The 24983-nt window shown below is 38.6% G+C and overlaps 1 protein-coding gene across 1 annotated transcript; it reads right to left on the bottom strand.

Moving 5' to 3' along the window:
• Positions 1 to 1198: 1198 nt before the first annotated feature.
• LOC134660258 (zinc finger protein 354A-like) lies at positions 1199 to 19950 on the bottom strand. Its single transcript, XM_063516000.1, has 14 exons — positions 19632 to 19950; positions 19039 to 19179; positions 17140 to 17356; positions 15929 to 16052; positions 13996 to 14130; positions 12393 to 12510; positions 11245 to 11454; positions 10245 to 10360; positions 8263 to 8373; positions 6348 to 6477; positions 4888 to 4961; positions 3721 to 3832; positions 2550 to 2657; positions 1199 to 1378 (listed from the first exon to the last, which is right to left on the bottom strand). Exons 1-14 carry the CDS (start codon positions 19779 to 19781, stop codon positions 1205 to 1207), a joined length of 1920 nt encoding a protein of 639 aa, XP_063372070.1. The 5' UTR covers positions 19782 to 19950; the 3' UTR covers positions 1199 to 1204.
• Between the last annotated feature and the right edge of the window lie 5033 nt (positions 19951 to 24983).

Raw genomic sequence — 24983 nt, 5'->3', positions numbered from 1 at the left:
CATGAATTCGACTTGTTTTTTAGTTGGAAAGACCTTATGAACTCGTTTGCGGGGCGTGTAAAAAGGCCCAGTCATACAAATGCAAACCCCAAAATTTGCCACTGAAATTTGAACCTACAGTGCAGGGAATAGAGTTGGTTATTATTTGTTTGAAAATTTAACGAAACAAAAGAAATGCAAGTCTGTTCCAATTGAATACGGTTTAAATTTCATCGAACTCAAGAAGTACTATAGGTAGGACCTTGGGCCTTAGGAGGATAGGGACGCTTTTTGCTTGAAGCTCTGTTGACATAAAGCATATGCAGTGAAATACCTCTTTTCCATACCATAACGGTGGCAAACAAGCGTATAGATCATTTTATAAGCGGAAACCGTAGCCTTAGGCTGCCTCGCTTCCGACTCTTAAGAGGCAAGCCTTTTAGTACAGTCAGCAGCAGAAGTTGCTAAGCGGGCGAGGTGTTCAAAATGATCTTGACGCGACTTTATTGTTAAGAGAATAAGAGCGTCTCAAGGTAATTTTGAACACCTCGCCCGCTTAGCAACTTCTGCTGCTGACTGTTAGTCTTCATTTTTGCATCATTTTGATAAATTTGTAATTTTTGTGAGCTTACAGTTGACTCCAAAGCCAAAGTCTCTGTTCGGGGCGAACTAGTGTGACCCTGAGGCATAGACTAGGAATCCTCTAGACGGAGTTTAGAGCAATTATTTCATGAAACCGATGCTGCCAAAAACACGGGTGTGCGGGGGACGAGGCGAGCGAGTCCCGTGCCGTGATTGGTCCGTTCAAAGACACGGACGTCACACAAAGACACTTTGACTCGAGAATGGAGTAAAACTACCGTATATTTGTGGTAGCGCTACTATGCTCAGTCTGGAGGATGTCTTGTCTGTGCCCTGAGGTCAAGCTCCACAGAGCCAGTAGGACCCTGAAGTCCTACTGGTCTTTGGCCATGAATTCGACCTGTTTTTAGCTGAGAAGACCTTATGCATTCGCTTGCGGTGCGAGTATAGGGACGCTTTCTGCTCGCTCTGTTAAGATAAAGTATATGGAGTGAAATACCTCATTATCATACCATAACGGTGGCAAACAAGCGTATAGATCATTTTATAAGCGGAAACCGTAGCCTAAGGCTTCATGTGATGTGACCCTGACCCTGATGTGACCCTGAGGTCAAGCTCCACAAGGCCATGCGACCCTGAGGTCCTACTGGTCTTTGGCCATGAATTCGACCTGTTTTTTGGCGGGGAAGACCTTATGGACTCGCTTGCGGTGCGTGTATAGGGACGCTTTCTGCTTGAAGCTCTGCTGACACAAGTCGCAGGTTAGCGGGCGAGCGCCAGAGTGGATCACTTCGTGTTGGTTTAATGCCTTTTTGTCCTGAAAAAAATAAATAAAGCCTCGGATACCAATTTTCATACCTTCATATCCACAGATTTGGACTTTTATTTCTCATAAAGAACAAAAGTTCACTTACAATGAGCTTACATTAAACTATGACAATAGGGCGTATCACTGCGATGGTCTGTCGCCAGAGTGCAGCACTAGTACCCATCGTAAACCATAGAGTAAGTTCTATAGTTCGTTTTTTTAGCATTAGAAAGAACTTGAAAGAAGGTAAGCGATTTTGACGTCTTTTAATTGAAAAACACTTTTTAAAAATCACTATTACTTATGAAAGCAGAAGACTATAAATGATCGTATTAGATTCATAATTGTTACATATTTGCCGTAACTTATTATTAAAATGTATTTTTCAATTAAAAGATACATCAAGATTGTTTACCTTATTTGTAATGCTAAAAAAACGAACTATACACACTGTGCCTAAAAGTTTTTTTTGACAAGTTTTCACAGACAATAAAATATGACATTGATACATCAAGGCGGTTTTTGTTTACAAAGGGTCTACCGGGAAACGCGAAAATCGAAACTCAGCTACCTGCCTCTTTATCGCTCAAATATGCAAGTGATAGAGAGGTTACATAACAAAACTCTTTTGTTTGCGGTCGACCCTCAGATTGTGATGGACTGCGGAAGTGGCGCCCCCTACGCAGAGTTTGCGCGTCTTGCACGGTGTGAAATAATTTATTTTTAGTAGAGGAAACTTCCCGACCCCGAAAGGTTGCCGACCGCTGCCTTAGTGTAAGGCCTGAGTGGACGCTCATGTTGTGCGTGCAGCGGGGCGGGGCGCGCGGCGTGCATGTTGAACAAATGCGCAGGGATCGGATACCGGTATTTTTTGTATGGGAACGGAAACGGTATTTTTTCGTTCTTTGCTAATTACTTCATTTCTAATTGGGCAATCTAATAATACTAAGTAGTAACATACAAACACAACTGAGTGCTACATTTCGAGTATAAAATAATTCGAAAAATATGGTTACTTCTATGTTTTTGCAAAAAACCGGTTCCGATCCCTGCAAATGCGCACGTATAGGAGCGGCCTTAGCGCACGCTGCTCACATCACGCGTGAGCCCACAGCCACGCTGCACGCGTCGCCGAGCGAGCGTCCACTCAGGCCTTAGCCTTAGGACATGAAGTACTCACAGTGAAAGCCTTCCTGCATATCTGACAGACGTGGTTTCTCGGTTTCTCCTTCTTTTCGCTGTGGACCCGCATCATGTGTTTCTCGACGTTGGCGCGAGACGCTATTGGCTGCGAAACAATTATATTATCATTATATGAGACGTTGTCTGTGAAAAGGGACCTTATTGTCGATGGCCCTTACGCCATTTTTAACGATCCTCCGATATAAATAATGTGCGGCGTAATAATAATAATAATGCCCCATATTTGTCACTAGCGACCCCCCCCCCCCCTTCGAATTTCCATGATTTATGAGGGGTAATGTAAAAAAAATACCTCCCCTTACCCCTAAAAACAGTGTCGGTGTTAGTATTCGGTAGACTAAAATGACATTTCATAATATGAACATAAATGTCATTTTAGTCTACCGAATAAAAAAATAGACTTTAGCTAGCCTTATCAAAGAGAATTTGAAATAGAGGCGGATTGTCAAAATAAAGTAGCCACAGTAAATGTACTGCCATCTATCGACAGAAGATTAAAACTGTTAAACGCCATTTGACTTTGACCCTTATTCTTATAAGTGGCTGTGGCTGCATAATTTACCGTGATAGTATCTCTCTATACACTCTATTGTCTTTGCTACTATATTGTCTATGGTAGGGTAAAGGTACCTTATCGCAAACTGGACACTTGTAAGAGGTCCCTAGGTGCTGGTAGTTGAAGTGAACCTACTACATACTACCGGTCACGCAAATTAGTTAGCCGATGTGCCGATAGATGGCGCTGTACATAGTAATTTAAGACAACATTTTTGGTTGTCACTAGCTAGCCTATATTGTCTATGGTAGGGTAAAGGTACCTTATCGCAGACGGGGCACTTGTGAGCGATCTTCCCTAGGTGCTGGTAGTTGAAGTGGTCTTGTGTGGTCTGTGGTCGTACCACTATTGTCTATGGTAGGGTAAAGGTACCTTATCGCAGACTGGACACTTGTGAGAGGTCTTCCCTAGGTGCTGGTAGTTGAAGTGGTCTTGTGTGGTCTATGGTCGTACCGCTATTGTCTATGGTAGGGTAATGGTACCTTATCGCAGACTGGACACTTGTGAGCGGTCTTCCCTAGGTGCTGGTAGTTGAAGTGGTCTTGTGTGGTCTATGGTCGTACCGCTATTGTCTATGGTAGGGTAATGGTACCTTATCGCAGACGGGGCATTTGTGAGCAGTCTTCCCTAGGTGCTGGTAGTTGAAGTGGTCCTGCATCGCCTCTTTGGTCGGGTACCCCTTATTGCACATGGGACATGGGAATCTGCAGAAAATTAAATATTATATAGGACATAGAGAAACATAGGTAAAGAAAGAGTGGTAGCTCCATACATCAGTTTTCTTATCAAAACGCGAGTTATTTCATAGGCGACATCTAGCGTCAAGTAGCGGACATTACTATAGTTCGTTTTTTTAGCATTAGAAAGAACTTGAAAGAAGGTAAGCGATTTTGACATGTCTTTTAATTGAAAAACACAATTTAAAAATCAATAACTATTACTTATGAAAGCAGAAGACTATAAAAGATCGTATTAGATTTATAATTGTTACATATTTACCGTAACTTATTTTTAAAATGTGTTTTTCAATTAAAAGACACATCAAGATTGTTTACCTTATTTCTAATGCTAAAAAAAAAGGAAGTATAGCGTCAGTAGCGAAATATATGCTATCTGGTGTCAAGTAGCAGTACTGATAGTTCCACTACTTGACGTTAGATGTCGACTACGAAATAACTCGCGTTTTGGTAAGAAAACTGATGTATGAAGTTACCACTCTCTCTTTACTTATATTTCTCTATGATATAGGATAAGCTATCAGTGGTGGCGAGTCAAATATTTGTACACAAGTTAATTTGCCTTTCTTTTCCGTAACCCTTTGAACGCTTAACGTCATAAACAAAAACGTCACTCACACGCCAACATCACGGGCGCAAGCGAGCTAATGTAAACCTTACGTCGAAGTTTGAAGGTTACTTTTACGGTGTCCGCCATAACACCTTTATACGAATTCATGGCGCTGTGAGCACGACTAGTTACGACGCCTTTATGTATGTATGTATGTATGTATGTATATACTTTATTGCACATAAAGTCGCCTTTAAGGTCGGTTTTCCTAGGATAGCGGTGCCGTCATATAGCGGCCGTCTCCATACTAAATAATACGGCTAAATATGGATGTCGTAGTATTTGTATGGATACGGCCGCTATATGACGGCACCGCTTTCGGAGGAAACCAAAGCTTTAGATGTTCTTGGCATTGAAACATTGGCACATGCAAAATTATACCTTGTGTTAAGGCCACAAAGTGTATACTTACTTGAAGACTTGATCCGAGGCGTGCGCTCTTGAGTACTTCAAGTGCGCCTGATACGTTGCCAGGTGCGAGAATATCTGTAATATTATTATTAATTACATAAATAATAAATATTATAGGTCAATCTTAGCCTTCTCTTGTTTCCTTAATTTCCTGCTACCCAAAAGATCGCTGCTTAGCGATAAGACCGCCTGTTGTTACCTAGTTCTATTTTCTGGAGGAGGGGGGGTCAGAGAAGATATCACGTGTAATTTTTTTTTCAAAGCGGGAAAGCCAAAATCAACAATATTACTCAAAAATTTAATCAGAACCAATATAAATCCGCTCTATTTTATATATACAGGGTGCTTCCTGTAACAGGAGCAATAAATTAAACTGAAGGCTGTACTTCTGAAACTGACCAACATTTATTCAGCAACTTTTAAAAATTATGAATCCTTCAGACTACCTCTTTTTCATACAAAATAAATATTGCCTTCAATGTACGCTGACATCAGTGTGTTTGACGTTGCTTGTCACGTTTTAAACATAACAAAATTTGCAATACATTGCGTCTTAAAATAAATTTTAAAGTGTAATAAAAATTAAAACATGAGCTATTTTCTAAAGTTGCTGAACAAATGTTGGTCAGTTTGAGGAGTACAGCCTTTAGTTTAATTTATTGCTCCTGTTACAGGAAACACCCTGTATAAGTGATAAGCATATTTTTACGATGCCTACTTTTGAGAGATAGCATCTTGAACATATACGCAATACAGAAGAAACTACATTAGACTTGCTTAGCGTCTAAGAGTACCCGCATCATAATTATCACGTGATCTTGTGGCAGATGGGAAGGGGTTGCGTTAAAATCACCAAATATCACCAAGGTTGACAAAAATAGGCCAAAAATATGATCACATGATTTCTGAACGACCCCGAAGTGAGGATGTAAAGTGTAGAGATGCAACGGATAGTTGTTTGGCCGGATACCGGATATCCGGCCTGGACACTGGCCGAATATCCGGTATCCGGCCGCCGGATATTCGGCCAGCGGAACTATACCTATATTTTGAGTTTTGCAGGTGCGCGTCGTGCAGGTTTCGACCTGTTTCGTAGTGAACGTTCGCGCGGACACATTTCTAGGATCGTAACGAGTTTTATCATGTCATTACGTAGTAAGTTCGTTTATAGTTCCAAGTGCGCGCGCGTATTTTTGTCTAAACAAATAAGTGTATTGTCAAGTATTGTGTGACATTGGTTACGTATTCATTTCTATCTACTGTGTCGTTACATTATGACCGTGACTGTTTTTTAGATTCCATTTTTTACCCCAAAATGTGTTAATTTTACTATCCGGTATCCGGCCGGATAGTAGGTCACTATCCGGTATCCGGCCGGATACTAAAATAACGGCCGGATAGGCCGGATACCGGATAGTAACCGGATATCCGGTGCATCTCTAGTAAAGTGAAGGAACTTACCTTCTTGCAGTCGACACACTCATATCTGCTCTTGTTCTCGTGTCTCTGTATGTGGTACTTGAGTTGTATCACGCGCACCATCTTGTGGCAGATCGGACATTCCTCCTTCGGCAGCGGACCCTCGTGCAGTCTGTGTGGGACATAAAAACACTGCAACAAAACCAAAAACCCAAGCACGACCTTATTCCAGAAAGGGAATCAAAACCGGCCAAGTGCGAGTCGGACTTGCGCACGGAGGGTTCCGCACCATCAACAAAAAACAAGCAAAAAAAACGGTCACCCATCCAAGTACTGACCCCGCCCGACGTTGCTTAACTTCGGTCAAAAATCACGTTTGTTGTATGGGAGCCCCACTTAAATCTTTATTTTATTCTGTTTTTAGTATTTGTTGTTATAGCGGCAACAGAAATACATCATCTGTGAAAATTTCAACTGTCTAGCTATCACGGTTCGTGAGATACAGCCTGGTGACAGACGGACGGACGGACGGACGGACGGACGGACGGACAGCGAAGTCTTAGTAATAGGGTCCCGTTTTTACCCTCTGGGTACGGAACCCTAAAAAGTAGTTACATTGATAACATGAACCTAGTAAATATATTGAAAACGGGTCACTCACGTATTTTAACACATTCACTACCAGGCAAAAAACGGCGCACTACCCCACAAACCGGTCGTCTATAGCTGCGTATAAAACAACCCGCCCAGCGGGTTGTCCGGCATCTGAGCAAAGTTTACGAGGTGGGTTCCTGGTAGTGAAAGTGTTAAGTCGAAAAACGCTCACCGTAAACGCAAGCTCCTGATGACACTCCTCAGTACGGAGTGAAACATGTCGAGCGTTTTTCGACTTAAAATACGTGAGTGACCCGTTTTTAATATATTTAATATGTCTGTGTCTCACGGAAGATATGTTATTAAAATGAACCTATTAGTATTTTAACTGGATCTGGCATGAGGGGTGGGGGAAATGACCGAACGGGATAGTCTTATGTATCTTTCAGTAGGAGTAGCAGAGAAAGCGCTATTATTGTTTGTCCTTGTCACAGTCTCACATTTTTTTTATTCCCCACCGTAAATTAGTATGGATTATGGTGGGCAACAAATAAATTCGACCAATCACAGCGTCGCATTGCGTATCTTTTGTCCCTCACGGAGGCACGCGTAGATAGGGTTGCCAGATGGTCGGGATTTGGCGGGATTCTCCCGATTTTAGCGTGTGTTCCCGATTCCCGACAAAGTGGAAATTGTCCCGAAAAACAGCTTCACGTTATGAAACAATAATTTAAATTTTCCGAACTGTCGTCGAGCGAGCGAGAGACCCGCGTCGACCGCGTCAGGCAGAGCAGCTGACGTAGTGCCAACAATGTATAATATCGTTGTTTTTAATACAATTACTTTAATTGGAATGTTTTTTTTCCCGACTCAAGTCTCAAAATCCCGATTTTTAGGGTTCCGTACCCAAAGGGTAAAAACGGGACCCTATTACTAAGACTCCGCTGTCCGTCCGTCCGTCCGTCCGTCCGTCTGTCACCAGGCTGTATCTCACGAACCGTGATAGCTAGTCCGTTGAAATTTTCACAGATGATGTATTTCTGTTGCCGCTATAACAACAAATACTAAAAACAGAATAAAATAAAGATTTAAGTGGGGCTCCCATACAACAAACGTGATTTTTGACCGAAGTTAAGCAACGTCGGGCGGGGTCAGTACTTGGATGGGTGACCGTTTTTTTGCTTGTTTTTTTTTGCTTGTTTTGCTCTATTTTTTGTTGATGGTGCGGAACCCTCCGTGCGCGAGTCTGACTCGCACTTGGCCGGTTTTTATTTTTATTTTTTCCCGATAATAGTGCCTTTCGATCTGGCAACCCTACGCGTACCACTTCTATAGGATGCTACTTTCTATGGGGCATAATTACCTTAAATGTGTTGCCAGCGTGGTTCGGTTGACGAACCGTTTCTTGCAGTGGTCACACTGCAGGCCTTCTCTGTGGAAGCGGGCCACGTGATTCTTACGAGCGCGGGAATTCCTTAAACAATAGCATAGAGAAATATAGTAAGACAAGAGTGCTCACTCCATACATCAGTTCAGACTATTAATTTCAGTGTCTACATCTAGCATCGAGTAGCGGAACTATCAGTACTGCTACTTGACAATAGATGTAGCACCGACCGGAAAGTCTTATCTCAACAGCATAAGACTTTCCGGTCGGTGCTAAATCTATTGTCAAGTAGCAGTACTGATAGTTCCGCTACTCGATGCTAGATGCTAATAGTCTTTTTGGTACTAAAACTGATGTATGGAGTGAGCACTGTATTTTTTTCTCTATGACAATAGGTACATATTGGACCTTATTGTCGATGGCGCTTACGCCATTATTAACGGTGCTCCGATATAAATACAATGCCGCGCGACGCTGTGCGGCGTAAGCGACATCGACAATAAGGTCCCTTTTCATAGAGAATACCCCATATAACATAAATACTTCAATGTATTTTAGTAGTCTTTTCTGTACCTATATGAAATTTAAAAAATATATGACTTCTACCTCGCGTTGTCCGCCGCATTTTGCCACGGCTCATGGGAGCCTGGGGTCCGCTTGGCAACTAAAAAACTAGATAACCACCGTTCAACAGTTTCAACCCAGAGGGTAAACTAGGCCTTATTGGGATTAGTCCGGTTTCCTCACGATGTTCTCCTTCACCGAAAAGCGACTGGTAAATATCAAATGATATTTCGTACATAAGTTCCGAAAAAGTCATTGGTACGAACCGGGGTTTGAACCCGCGACCTCCGGATTGAAAGATTTGAAAGTCGCATGCTCTTACCGCTAGGCCACCAGCGCTCCTATAAAAAATATATGTGAAAAAATAAATATACCTACTGTTTTGGGCGATGTAAGTTACAATTCGAAATTATGCTCAAATATCCTAAACTAAATCTACTTAGGCCCATTTGCACCATGCCACTAACCCGGGGTTAAGCGGTTAAACCGTTAGCCTAGTGTCAAGTTGTACTGGTAACCATGGTAACTCCAGGTTTTAGAAGGTAGATGTTATGAAAGCTTACTTGAAGAACATGTCACACTCGAGACACTGGTAGCCCTCTATGGTGGTCTTAGACAAGTTTCCTCAGGTCTGGCTTGGAAGGGGGCTCCGTTTAGACTAGGGGGGGGGGGGGGGAGGTAGGTAGGTGTTAAGAATGCTTACTTGAAGAACATGTCACACTCGAGACACTGGTAGCCCTCTATGGTGGTTTTAGACAACAGTTTCCTCAGGTCTGGCTTGGAAGGGGGCTCCGTTTAGACTAGGGGGGGGGAGGTAGGTAGGTGTTAAGAATGCTTACTTGAAGAACATGTCACACTCGAGACACTGGTAGCCCTCTATGGTGGTTTTAGACAACAGTTTCCTCAGGTCTGGCTTGGAAGGGGGCTCCGTTTAGACTAGGGGGGGGGGGAGGTAGGTAGGTGTTAAGAATGCTTACTTGAAGAACATGTCACACTCGAGACACTGGTAGCCCTCTATGGTGGTTTTAGACAACAGTTTCCTCAGGTCTGGCTTGGAAGGGGGCTCCGTTTAGACTAGGGGGGGGGGGAGGTAGGTAGGTGTTAAGAATGCTTACTTGAAGAACATGTCACACTCGAGACACTGGTAGCCCTCTATGGTGGTTTTAGACAACAGTTTCCTCAGGTCTGGCTTGGAAGGGGGCTCCGTTTAGACTAGGGGGGGGGGGGGGGAGGTAGGTAGGTGTTAAGAATGCTTACTTGAAGAACATGTCACACTCGAGACACTGGTAGCCCTCTATGGTGGTTTTAGACAACAGTTTCCTCAGGTCTGGCTTGGAAGGGGGCTCCGTTTAGACTAGGGGGGGGGGAGGTAGGTAGGTGTTAAGAATGCTTACTTGAAGAACATGTCACACTCGAGACACTGGTAGCCCTCTATGGTGGTTTTAGACAACAGTTTCCGCAGGTCCCCTGGCTTGGGCGGATTCGATGGAGGCTCTTTTTTCTTACGATTCTGAAACACAAATTATATACATAGTACCGACACCTGTAATAATACTAATAATATGTTACTCTTCGACGGCCGCAAAAAAGAGTTGTTGACACATGTTGAATTTTATAACTAAATCTAGTCAAATAGATAGATGAGCAATTTATCACAATACACTGGAAACTTAAAAAAATATATGGGAATATTAAAAAAATACAAAACCTTAAAATTTAAAAAATATATATTTTAAAATTCCAAACAGGAAAAAAATAATGATATTATACGATTCCTTACATTTTATTTATAGTGGAATTATTTGCATTATTTGACACATTATGACTGACGTATATAGAGTATGTAACTAACCCAAATCGATTGTCACAGCAAGCGATTACGATTGGATGGCTCCTAGACTGAGGTATCGAATTGTGACGTTTAATGAATTTTTATATGATATTTAAATAAAGCTAGAATTATATGGTTAATAAATAATAATAAGAAGATATAATACATTTAATAATGCTTTGTTATAAATATCTAATAACTATTGTAATATGAATGATTTATAAAAAAAATTACCTAAATTTAATACTGTTTAAAAATTTGACGTGAAAAATGTATATTTTATGAATAAAACATTGAATTGAATTGAATTGTTGCGATTTAAAATGAAAAATGTATATCGATTTACTTAGACGACTACGATTTATAACGGTGGTGTTCGGCCAACCCTAAATTTGAAAAAAAAAAGACGTAGAACGTAAACGTTCGCAGTGCAATTGTCTTCCTTTGTAATTTCGATGTGCAAGATATTTTACGTTCTATTGCTGTTATCAGTGTCATGTGTCAAATAACGCAAATACGAGTGCACAAAGTATAAAAAATATAGTAGGTATAGCAAGTTCTACCTTCCTCTGCTCTGTGCCCCCGATGACAACTTGTTGTGCCGACGGCTTGGCTATGTGCGTGTCCTGGTGCGCCTGCATGGCGGCCACCAGCCGCGTGGCGTGCCCGCACAGCTTGCAGATGTGGCGTAAGTAGTGTGTCTCTATGTGGGACTGGAGTTTGGATTCCTCCACGTATTTGTAGCACACTTTGCAAGGGGAGTAGCCGAGTTTCTAGAAAAAATAGTTAGTCTACCACCTAAAGTAGGGATTATTACATAAGTGTTTCACGACAGTGAAGCCTTATTTAAAAACAAATTATTATCTGTTGGCAACCTCAGCTAGCTCGTCTAACTCACCTTAGTTACGTTGTGTGGAAAATTTATTGTTAATGTTAAGTTGTTAATTAGTATTTTATAGGTACTTTTTCTAAATTATTGTAATTTATGCTTAGTTAGTCTTTTTCTGAGAGTTAACTTACAGTTTAAATTAAACATTATAATACTTAATGCATGCTGTGATTGCCTTTAAGTGGGGGATCAATAATAAATGTGCCCTCTTAGTTTGTAACGTATACTCGTATGTAAATTGTATCTTCTGTTGGTGATCCTAATAAATAAACAAATAAACAAGTGCGACCCCAAGTGTGCGATGTACGATTGTGCGACATATTTTATTTAACGACACTGCAATTCTGCGAAGTGATATTGTGCGACATGTCACTATTCGACCAAACTGTAGTCCGGCAGTATTTTTGATCGAAGTTAAATTGTGCGACATATTACGGCTCGACAATACTTCTAGTGCACGACAGTATTTGTGGGTCTACGGGTAATTTATTTTTAACATGGTCTCAGCACTTACACTGTTTCTTCTCAAAAAACATTTCCTTTACAACTGAACTAGACGGACTCCTATTTCTGGGCGCTTTGCCCTTCGGGCATCTGAAGCTACCTAACGAACCTAACCTACCTAACTGTCTTTGAGCGGACCAATCACGGCACGGGACTCGCTCACCTCGTCCCCCGCACCCCAGTATTGTTGGCAGCATCGGTTTCATGAAATAATAGCTCTAAACTCCGTCTAGAGGATTCCTAGTCTATGCGTTTTGTTAGAGAGTGAACCTTCTGTACCTAGTGCTATTATTTATTCTGTGGTAAAGCAATACTCACCGCCCTGTGGTCAGACACGAAGTGGTCTTCGACCTGCTGTTGTGTATAGAACCCTATGATGCAGAGTTCGCATTTGTACACCGAGCTGGCGTATTGTACTTTCTCTTTAGCTTCCTCCCTGTAAAATAAAAGTTGGTTATTTGTCCGTTTGGACCAGGGATGTTGCGGATGCCGATTTTTTGACATCCGCGGATGCGGATTTTAAAGGGTCACATCCGCGGATGCGGATGTCAAGATAGGTACATAAAAAACGTCAAATATTACATTTTAGTAATTTTTATTTCAAAAAACCGGCCAAGTGCGAGTCGGACTCGCGTTCCAAGGGTTCCGTACATTAAGTCCCACTCACGCTTGACTACTCATTTATAATAGGTTTTTTTGGTTAATGACTAAATTACCTAGCAGTCTAGCACTTACGCTGATACTAAGACGTTCCTGTACCGACCTGTTCCACATCCGCATCCGCATTAAACTCCGCATCGATTTTATGCGGATGCGGATGTTGAAAATAATACAGAAGTTCCGCGGTTGCGGATGCGGATATTCGCAACATCCCTGGTTTGAACGACCGGTCTGGCCTAGTGTAGTGACCAAAGAGTAGTATAATATATAGGACAGTACTGACCCTGTCTGAAGCCGATGGTCCCGGGTTCGATGTTTGATACTTTAGCAAGCAAAACTTTCCAAAATTTAAAAGTGGAATCTTGAGCGCTGTGAGGGGTTAGCACATAATGTGTTATACTTAAGTTTGTAAATGTAACTAACAACTATGACCAATGTCCGAAATAAAAATATTTTATTTATTTAATGTTTAAAATAGGTATAAATTGTAATATGTATGCTAGTTTTAAGGTAATCTATGGGCCAATAGTTGCCTGAAAATGGGTGAATCAACTTTTAGAACACTGATTTCGTGTCCCTAGACTCCCTAGCAAAAAAGATCAATTTTTCAAAAACCATGTTGATTTTTTTTACTTTTTTGTTTACGCGGGCATTATTAGATACGTATATATTTAATTAACACAATAAATTAACAACTTGATCAGATAAAAGTTACATTTTGTACGGTAACGCAGTAGAAAAAGGCAAAAATGCTGTGTCCCTGATTTTTGTATGGGAGATAACTTTTTTCTCTGAGTTACCGTACAAAATGTAACTTTTATCTGATCAAGTTGTTAATTTTAATGTGTGTGATACTTATGGATCTAATAACGCCCGTGTAAACAAAAAAGTAAAAATATCCACATGGTTTATGAAAAATCAATTTTTCTTTGGTAGGGAGTCTAGGGACACGAAATTAAGTGTTCTAAAAGTTGATTCACCCAAATAAACATTTTACATATCATATGCTCCCAAGTGATACATTCAAATCAAAACACTAAATTTTTCACCCTCTGTGCGCTACTTAAATCCACCCTATATGTTTGTGATTTAACATAGATATGTGGCGTTTCATTACAGAAGGGTCCTTATTCTTCATCTGCAATAAGGACGTTTCTATCAGAATTTCTGTTGGAATTTCAGACGAAAACGTCTTTATTTCACTTGAATCATAAGGACCCTTTTTGGATGGAAAGCCACATATTTTGTATATGTAAATTACCTTGAAGCGAGCATTTCATCTTCACTCATAAACTCCGTGAAGTATTTCAGCTTCTGCGCTGCAGTTTTCTCCTCTTTCGCCTTAACTGGTTTTGATATTATCACTGCCTCGATTTTCGGCGGCGACTGAATTGTTCTGAGGAATATACACAAATAAAAATTATGATGATGATCATAAATACGTAAAAATAATTTAAGCCTATATACCAGGGATGTTGCGGATGCCGATTTTTTGACATCCGCGGATGCGGATTTTTAAAGGCTAACATCCGCGGATGCGGATGTCAAGATAGGTACATAAAAAACGTCAAATATTACATGTTAGTAATTTTTATTTCAACAAAACCGGTCAAGTGCGAGTCGGACTCGCGTTCCAAGGGTTCCGTACATTAAGCCCCACTCACGCTCGACTGCTAATTTCTAATAGGTTTTTTTGGCTCATTAGTAAATCATTACTAAATTAAATTATTAGTAGTCATTACTAAACTACCTAGCAGTCTGGCACTTACGCCGATGCTAAGACGTTCCTGTACCGACCTGTTCCACATCCGCATCCGCATTAAATCCGCATCGATTTTATGCGGATGCGGATGCAGATGCAGATGCGGATGTTGAAAACAATGCGGAAGTTCCGCGGTTGCGGATGCGGATATTCGCAACAACCCTGCTATATACGTCCCACTGCTGGGCACAGGCCTCCTCTCATGCGCGAGAGGGCTCGGGCTATAGTCCCCACGCTAGCCCAATGCGGATTGGGGACTTCACATAAACCTTTTAATTTCTTCGCAGATGTATGCAGGTTTCCTCACGACGTTTTCCTTCACCGAAAAGCTAGTGGTAAATATCAAATGATATTTCGTACATAAGTTCCGAAAAACTCATTGGTACGAGCCAGGATTTGAACCCGCGACCTCCGGATTGAAAGTCGGACGTCATATCCACTCGGCCACCACCGCTTTTAAATACGTAAATAAATAAAATATTTGCCTAAGCGCCTAGATAAGCGCTGGTGGCCTAGCGGTAAGAGCGTGCGACTTGCAATCTGTAGGTCGCGGGTTCAAACCCCGGCACCTACCAATGAGTTTTGCGAAACTTATGTACGAAATATCATTGGATATTTACCAGTCGCTTTGGTGAAGGAAAACATCGTGAGGAAACCGGATTAATAAGGCCTAGTTTACACTCTGGGTTGGAAGGTCAGATGGCAGTTGCTTTCGTAAAAACTAGACCCTACGCCCATTCTTGAGATTAGTTGCCAAGCGGACCACAGGCTCCCATGAGCCGTGGCAAAATGGTCCAGTAGTTTCTGAGAAAATAGGCTGTGACAGACGAACAGACAGACAGACGCACGAGTGATCCTATAAGGGTTCCATTCCGTCACAGGGCGGACACGCCACACATCAAAAATTTTTGCGTTTATATGTGTGCGCGGCACGTCTGTACACGCGTCATTGTGTATGTGTGGGTAAGTCGCTGTACTGAGAGCACGCCAGAAGTCCGTCAGATTCATGTCGCGGGGCGAGGTAATGCGAGTCGGGGCGGGGCGGTGCGTGGCCGTTCTGTATGATAATACTATTACTTATTCTGTGGTTCCGTTTTTAGGGTTCCATACCCAAAGGGTAAAATCGGGACCCTATTACTAAGACTCTACCGTCCGTCCGTCTGTTGCCGCTATAACAACAAATACTAAAAACAGAATAAAATAAAGATTTAAGTGGGGCTCCCATACAACAAACGTGATTTTTGACCGAAGTTAAGCAACGTCGGGCGGGGTCAGTACTTGGATGGGTGACCGTTTTTTTGCTTGTTTTGCTCTATTTTTTGTTGATGGTGCCCGAGTGCGACTCGCACTTGGCCGGTTTTTACTTTTGAGGTACGGAACCCTAAAAATGAACACGCCTAGCGTGTTCTTAGCAGTGAATGTGTTAACTTACTCTATGTTAAGGTCCTCTAGCTCCCCTTTCATGCGGTAGGTCTCAATGCGGGTCAGGTCATCGGCTCCGACCACGATATGGGACATCACACCCGTCACCGGATTCTCTAAGACTATCTCGGGCACTGGAAAAGAAAGTAAGGTCTTTCATCCATAGAAAAATATAGTAAATAGAGAAATATAGTAATAGAGAAATATAGTAAGACAAGAGTACTCACTCCATACATCAGTTAGACTATTAATTTCAGTGTCTACATCTAGCATCGAGTAGCGGAACTATCAGTACTGCTACTTGACAATAGATGTAGCACCGACCGGAAAGTCTTATCTCAACAGCATAAGACTTTCCGGTCGGTGCTACATCTAATAGTATTTTTGGTACTAAAACTGATGTATGGAGTGAGCAATCTATGTATTTTTTTTTCTATGTCCATAGGGAATATTACGCGAAACTCTGCGTAGGGGGCGCCACTCCCACAATAAGTCACAATCTAAGGGTTTACCGCAAAGGAAATTTTGTTATCTAAACTCTCTGTCACTCTTGAATATTCAAGTGATAAAGAGGCAGATAGCTGAGTTTAGATTTCGCGTTTCCCGGTAGGCCCTTTGTTAACAAACCGCCTGGATGTATCAATGTCATATTTGATTGTAGATCTGAGAAAACTAGTCAAAAAACAGTTTAAGGTACAGTATGTAAAAGTTACTCTATGGTTTACGAAAGGCGCTAGTGCTGCACTATGGTGGCAAAACATTAGAATAGAATAGAATAGAATAGAATCTCATTTAATCAAGTAGGATTTTACAATCACTCAAATTGCAGTAATACTCCTTATTCAGACATAATACAATGTCAAAAACTACCAGTTCATCAACACAGAAAAGAAAATAAGTTTTTTTATTAAAGTCAAACGGCGTTTTTAGGGTTCCGTACCCAAAGGGTAAAAACGGGGCCCTATTACTAAACTGTGTGTTTGTCTGTCTGTCCGTCCGTCTGTCTGTCTGTCACCAGTTTTTAACTCATGAACCATGATAGCCCAGACTTTTGAAATTATTTCTGTTGCTGCTATAACAAATACTGAATATATAAAACTGAATAAATTAATTATTGAAATGGGGCTCCCATACATCAAACGTGTTTTTTTGCCGTTTTTCGCGTAATGGTACGTAACCCTTAGTGCGCGAGTCCGACTCGCACTTGGCCGGTTTTATTACCTTCAAGCATATGCCCATCCATCTCCAAATTGATATTCTCTCTAACCGCCTGAGCCACATCATATTGTTCATGCTTCACACTCTGTGCCGAGCTGATGGCTATATACTGCGGCCACTCGTCCCGAGTCGTGTAGTCGAAGAATATACTGTCGTATTCAGTCTTCGTGGTGACTTCCAAGCTTGAGAGAGATTGGGACATGTAGGTGTGATCCATGGTCTGGAAATTGCATTAAGATGATTCACTTCCTATACAAAAAACATTGCGTAATATTCCCTATGTTGTTAAGTAGACAGAATGGTGTGTAATAAAAAACTAAAATTACTTAATAAAACGCAATTGTTTTTGTATGGAAAGCGTATCACCTTAGGCATCATGCAAGGTTTTGTTAATTTAGATACAAGATTGAATAAACAGTATTTATACCGGCCCACGGAGAGGCCCTATTGGCAAAAGGAAAGTGGGAAAGCCATATAAACGATGGCTAGATGATATAAAAGAAACTGCAGGGAAAGACTGGCTAAACAAAGCGGAAGACAGGCAAAGATGGAGAGAGTTAGAGGAGGCCTACACCCGTAGAGGGGTACAAATTAAATAAACAAATAGTAAATACACAAATAAATTTAACCCTTAAATGCATAATGATGTATATATGCATCGTATATTTGATGGTCCGTGGCTCAATATGCAGCTATCCAAAATAAATGACAATGAGTGATATCATAAGAAAAACTAATCCGGTTTCCGATTTTTTATATAAATTTACGCAATATTTTAATTTATAAAAATTACATTCGTTTTAAGACGATATGTCAGAAAATTTGAAAAAATTCATAATTTGATGATTTTTAGTATGTGATATTGTATGTTTTTTTGGGTTTAGTAATTATTTTATATTTAAAAACTCTATCATAGGTGTATTACAAATAGTGTACCTTTCTGATGATAGTAGTATTTATCATATATCTCTTACTGAAAATTATATATTTACATAAATATGATTTAGCCTATGCAACTTCTAACACTGATTTCGCAGTGAAAATCGATGTTATATTTTTTTTACCATTTTTTCCATAATCAGCAAACAATTACGTAACACATATATTAATTTCGGGCAAACAGAAAAAATCATGCATTTAAGGGTTAACACTAACTACTAGCTATAAGAAACTTACTAACCAATACGCAGAAACTTCTAATGTAAAAATGGAAAATTTGGAAATAAAGGCTTTTTTATTTATTTTTCTACTCCAGCACTTAAATGTGTCAATTAAATGACTGACAGTGATATCTAAAGCAATGTCATTTGAATGATTTGTCTATAGGCTCATAAGATGACTGCTAGCAGTCATCTTATGAGTATAATACAACTGCTTTATTTTTTTTAAAGATACAAGTTCCGATCATCTTGATTGAAAGAGGTATGTTTTCATTTACAATAATAACTCTTTTTTTTTTAAATAATAACTCAATTTTTTTTTAATAATAACTCTTTTTTTTTAATAATAACTCTTTTTTTTTGCTGCAGCTGTCATAGAAAAAGTAATGTATGCAACAGCTCATAATTGGTTCTTAAAATTCTCGGGTCTTTTTTTACAAAACTCGACTACGTCTCGTTTTGTAACTTCGACCCTTGAATTTTAAGAACCCTTATTATATCACTGTTGCATAAACTACTATTATGTACCGGCCCATGGAAAAATGAGTAAAAAAGTAAAGTGTCATTCTATGGAACTTGCTAACTATGTAAACTAACTGCCATATTAAAATTGTCTCTGAATGACATTTGACTAGTGACTTTTGTTTACATAGTTAACAAATTTCATAGTGACACTTTATAAAACGTTTTTTTTTTATATTGCATGTTTTCTTGTCTTAATCTGTAATCTTATACTGTATACCTCTTGTGAGCCACTCAATGCTAGGACCCGGATGTGCTCCTGTGCACTGTGAACCTGCCTCTTGAATTTTATAAACTTCTTCATCATCGCCAGGCACTCCCAGCAGATTATCTGCTCCATTGCAGACAGGCTGTTATCAAACTGTAACGTTCAACATTTTATTAATCTTTCTTATGTGTGTGGTGGTTAAAAATCGTGGGTTCAAACCTCGGATGTGCTGTATGGAACAGAAAAATATAGTACTCAAAACAAATGCAAAATGATGACTAAATCTGACTAGGATTCTTATCATACACTTGTAACTAGTTATTTGGTAAAGTGAGACACTGCAACTCTTACTGTCTAATAAATTATCTTAGTTATTTATAAAATGGTTTGATTAATGGTATCGGAAGGTTGCAAATTAAACCTGATAGCCGTGTATAATCGAGTGAAATTTTATTACACTTTTATTAATTTGTGATATATTTGAATGCAAATTATCTTATTCCTCTCTAAGTTCTACATATACAAATATATGGCAATGGACTACATATATGCTACTTTACGTAATTCAGTAAAGTTCAACTAAGTTAAAACTTTTGAAAACTTACCCTGTCTCCCGCAAAATCGTACATAAGCAGACGAAATATTTGATACACTGGAGCTAGGCCATTTATGGATATTAAATTCCGATCTGTGCTCAAACAGGTACAGCAAACGACTCTGTACCCGCTTTCCACCTCTTGTTCCATCACGGACATAGTTATAGTTTGTAAACAAACTTTTCAAATTAAATATACAAGATTAGATTTCAAATCATAACAAAAAGTAATACTTCCATGTAAAATAGACGAAAATTAAGAAGACCACGCAACTATACTGGGACACCACAAAATGGCTGCTTTACACAATGTTGCCATATCAATAACATTTTTTATGTTAAGCTGCATTTTTATAATAACTATGATTCTTTTTTCACTATCTTCTATCATTAATAAATAAGCGCTATTTATTTATGATCCTAATAAAAAAATATTAATTTTATTAAAATAGTGGCCCAGAATAAACGTTATCAGCAGCTGTCAGTTCAAAACCTGGCAATCAATGACGTATAAAAGAGTGGACTCGGCATATTGTTCTATACATGCAATCAGTTATACAAATACCAAGCATTTCAATGCAGAATAAGTAAAAATTATGTTGTCACTTTCTAACCAATATATTTTCCCTTATGTGGAAAAGGATAACAATACTTCAGTGCGTTCTGCTATGGCAACATTTTTCATTTGATGGTCACGTGACATGCCTACTGTGGCCGGTCCGCCATATTCAGTTCACGTTTCCCAAGGTACATGAAGCGTCAAAGTGTTCTGTTATTAAAATAAAATATTGGATATTCGGAAATTTTGCGAATATTTCTGTTTAATAATGTGGTGTAGTGGTTAAGGACAAGAAAGGACATAATCCCTAAGTGCAGTTTTGTTGGATGTGGCTCAAGAAAAAAAGAAAACCGGAAAAGTTTGTCGTTGCACCGGTATGTTTACATTTTAACTGAAATATTTGTTATTTCATAGATGACTGCCTTCTTATGGTGTGTATTTAGTTAATAACTAGCCAATAAATACTATTTGCGATATATTGGAATAAATTAAGGATTTATTTTCGATATTTTCGTACTATAGAAATCAGTACATTTCACAGTTAGTGATGTGCTTTTATATCGAATTTAAGAAAAGTTTGGGGAAGAATCTTAACATGTATTTGAAAGATTTTGTATGTAAATTTATATTTTCAATTAATTAGCAAAAATTGGACCAATCTCATTTTACGACGGACGATATCCCTTCGCGCCTACATTTTTCAAATTTGCCGCCTTTTTCTACTGAAAAGATCTGGTTGACCAACTATATATGTATATACTTAAAACCTGTATCCTGAAAACGGTTGTACTGAGGGAAAGTAAGTAATCATATATTATATAATATTTTTGTTTTTTTCAGGTTACCGAAATCTGAACTGAATGTACGAGAAAAAAAATGGTTAGAAACCATCGGAACAGAAAATATAAGGCAAAACACAAACTCTTGCTGATGAAAAGTGTAATTCAAACTTACCTTGATGTACGTTTCCAATATTATAGAAAAAACAAACGGAAAAAGAATCTTTCTGGAACTACCTGAACAAAGTCGTATTATTCCGAATCAGAAATGAATAAAGAATATTTTTGTGTATGAATGTTGTTTTATTCTACATAGGAAGAATAATCTTCTTAAAGTCCGTCAACCAAATCTTGTCAGTAGTAAAAGGCGGCAAATTTGAAAAATCGCGGGTTAGCAACACTGTGTTCGAATAATTCCAAAACGCGTGTCATCTGTGTTTTATCTGTGGAATGTGGATCGTGAATGACAGCCGTCCACGGATTTAGAGTTAATAAACTGGATCGAGTACATTGACCAAAAAGTGTGTCCACATGAGAAGTCAAACTAGAGCCCTGCATCTCGTTCTAATTAGGGTGACCATAAGACATCTGTATGTGGGATATTAGGATAACATGAAATATATCAGTAGGGTGTGACATTTTCTAAATAAAGTGAAATTTTAAGTAGTCGGGTTTTTTCTTTCATTTGTAGTCGGCCTCTTTTGCACTCACTAGTGGTATGTTCATAAAGGTAGGCTTCCCTTTTGTCCACTTCAGCTTTTTTTAAGTGTAAGCGTCATTGAAGATCTGTTTAGCAAATATGACGTTTTTTTTAAAGTTGGTGCCTTTTTTCTATTGACGGAAATGTGTCCTACCTATAAAGAATCGATTGCATATATATAAACAGTTTGACACACCTTTTCCGTAACAAAATATTATGTATAAATGAGAGTCTGTAATGTTTAAGGAGTTAAGCACTTTGGATTTTAATTTTGGCAATTGAAGGGATGTTTACAAAAACAACATAACTGACTACACTGGTTGACACCTGAAACGATTAACATGTTCTTAAAAAAAATGACAACCGCTCTAATCAGTTATGTTGTTTTTGTAAAAATCCCTTCAATTAGGTATTCTATAACAAATCTTAAATTAAACATGCCGAAATAAAGACATACCTATTAAGTTAAACTTACTTTTACATTACCTACGTTAATAATAAGAATTCTGTGAGACCGATTCACAACGTGCCGACATCATAGTCACCCTAATGAGTTTGACAAGTCTTGTATTTTTATAGTAAAATGTAATAATTGTGGCTTTCTTGTGAAACAATATTCCACAATTAGCAATTATTTCACTCCAACAACCTTTAACATAACATTTCTTCACAATTTTTAAGAAATTTCGCATTCACGTGTTTTGAAGAAATGTCATCAAGTTGGGGATACCAATTAATATTTAAAGTTACTACAAATCCTACCATACTAAAATTTAGGTTTTTTTTTGCTGTGTATGCGCTTGGTTTAATCAGTTAATAATATTGGCATCATAATTATTTACAAATTACTTAAAATATATCAGAACTGTAATCTGAATATAGCACTAAAATTGTATAAGAAGGTAATTAAATTCAGTAGTTTAATGATATAATTTCTACCACAATGGTATCTTTTTAACATTGGCAACATGTGCGAGTGAGACACAGGGCTCGGGTTTTTCTATCTCAAGTGGACCGTTTTCTCTAGTCTGGTACGAACAACTTTCTGTCTCGGTGATAAGGTTCAAATTAGTATGGCAAAAAAAGTGACAACTCGCTCCAGTTTAAAAAATATAACTTCATGCAGCCGTCACCTTATTTGTTTTCATTTGGTTTTCATTCTGAATCGTTTCTGTTTCAAGAGATATTTCTGCTGTCACCATTAAATACCAATACATTAAATAAGAATAAGCAAAGCTAAGGGGCCTACAATGTACAATCATGCTCGTTGATGGTAAACATTACTAAAAATTGAGGTTATGACAAGTACTGGAAGAACTCTTTCGAACTTTTAAGATTATGTTCAGTTTTTTTGTTTTAGGGTTAAAAGGCATAAATAAAATTAAAACGTATGCCTAAATCTATCCAACAAGACCATAAATTGTGTCCTGGAAACCGTCCATAGGCCCACATGTCTAATATTTACAGCAATCAGTTGTGACTATTTACAAAGGTAAACCTTTTAAACAGTATTAAGAGCCTTGATTATATCGCCGTTCTTTCGCAATATCTACCTAATCCATACATGTTTGTTGCAGGATTAAATCTTGCCCAATATAAGGCGTTCGTAGTAGGTAGTATCTCTTCAGACAATACTTACCTATGGCGGTTTATGTACGTGTACAACGCAACCAAGTCGAAAAATAAACTTATTATTTAAAAATGTAACAAAAATATTGAGAGCAATGGAACAGGTTATTCTTGTAAAAGTTGTCATTATGTTAATCAAGAAAATAGATTATGTAGGCTGATTTGATTCACGCACTCCGTTACTGCACATTTGTACCTATGGGACTGCCTATGGGAAATCCTAGTTTATACATGCTGAAGTAGGAATGTATCTATTTAAAAGAAGTTTTAAGTCGCTGTACATACCTGTTTGTTCAATAAAAGTCATGAAATAAAATAGGTACCAAGGTACTTAATTTTTAAATTAGACAAATTACTTTACTTACTTTAGGTAAACTAAAAACAGTTAATACCTCAGAAATCTTTGTTGTAAGTTCATTTAAGTTATATATTTCATAGAGAAGACTTAGAGTAATTCCATATGTTTGAAAACTTAAATTACACATTTTGAAACAAATCTGTTTTATGCTTAAGATGAAATAGATTACTACAGAGTATTATGCTTGGTTGAAGTGACCCGGTAACATTGGTAACTTCATTATATTTTTTCAATTAATGACCTGAATTATAGTGTAAGCTAAAGTGACCCTTATCTTATTTACCTTTAAATTAAATAAACACCCAAATATCAGTCGTTTTATTTTTAATATGTATATTGTACAATATATACCAATCAAAAAAATTACACAGGTATGTCATATTCATCCAGAAGAGTACACTAATTTACATTAACAAGTGGCATATTATATTGTAAATAACAAATATATGCACTATCTAACTATCCGCATTTTGATATGATTTTATTTTAGTAAACTTAGAAGACAGATAGGGAACAAAGAGAATATAAGCACTACGATAGGGAGTTGTTTTTGATATCTTCTAATTTGTTCATCATTTTGATTAACATTGTTTTAACATCGCTTTTAAATTGTCCGTACATGTTTCAAATTTTTTCAATAAACCGCGAGTGACAATTTGAATTGACGTACGCAGGGCATGCTCAGCGAAAAAGAAAAACTTTTGGTTCGATGTACATTGCTGCTTTTCTTAGCGCAATACTGCTCTTTGAGTGTTGCCCTACTTTAGTTTGCTTTACATTGCTACTGACAAGATTTGGTTGACGGACTATATGTTATATTTAACTAATAACGGTACCCTAGTTCACAATAGCGCTAATTATAAATGGTCAAGCAGATCTTGTCAGTAAAAAACGGCGGCAAATTTCAAAAATGTAGGCGCGAAGGGATATCGTCCCATAGAAAATTTGAATTTTGCGCCTTTTTCTACCGACAAGACTTGCCTGACCATCTATGCATTTATATTATTAATTAAATTGCAACTTTGTGATATCTGCACTATCGTCTTAATTAATCGTAATTAGTACGATTATGAACTAGAGTAGGTATCGATAATGCAAACGGCCGTCATAAAGACTCATAAGCCAACAAATAGCGTTCTCTCAATTATATGTTATCTTAAGTTACACGCCAACATCAACATTTTTTCTGCTTTGCCTTAAGGCTGGCTTAGGGCTTAAGGTGGACTGGTAGAGAATGTCATAAGACGTATAAAGTCCGCCTTTTGTACACTATGTTTTTCTTCTCTTTAAGTGGATCTAATAGGTTTATGTGTTTAAAATGATGACAACTTAGTTTA

The sequence above is a fragment of the Cydia amplana genome, chromosome 26, assembly GCF_948474715.1.
Source record: "Cydia amplana chromosome 26, ilCydAmpl1.1, whole genome shotgun sequence".
Taxonomy (NCBI): domain Eukaryota; kingdom Metazoa; phylum Arthropoda; class Insecta; order Lepidoptera; family Tortricidae; genus Cydia; species Cydia amplana.
This window is presented reverse-complemented; position numbering and strand designations above follow the sequence as displayed.

Excerpts from the sequence above, each read along its gene's own strand:
- LOC134660258 (XM_063516000.1), bottom strand. The coding sequence starts at position 19,781 with ATGTCCGTGATGGAACAAGAGGTGGAAAGCGGGTACAGAGTCGTTTGC. Across the intron at positions 17,357-19,038 it reads CATTGAGTGGCTCACAAGAG|ACCATGGATCACACCTACAT; the intron begins GTATACAGTATA and ends TGCAATTTCCAG. Across the intron at positions 16,053-17,139 it reads GGATGGGCATATGCTTGAAG|TGCCCGAGATAGTCTTAGAG; the intron begins GTAATAAAACCG and ends TTTCTTTTCCAG.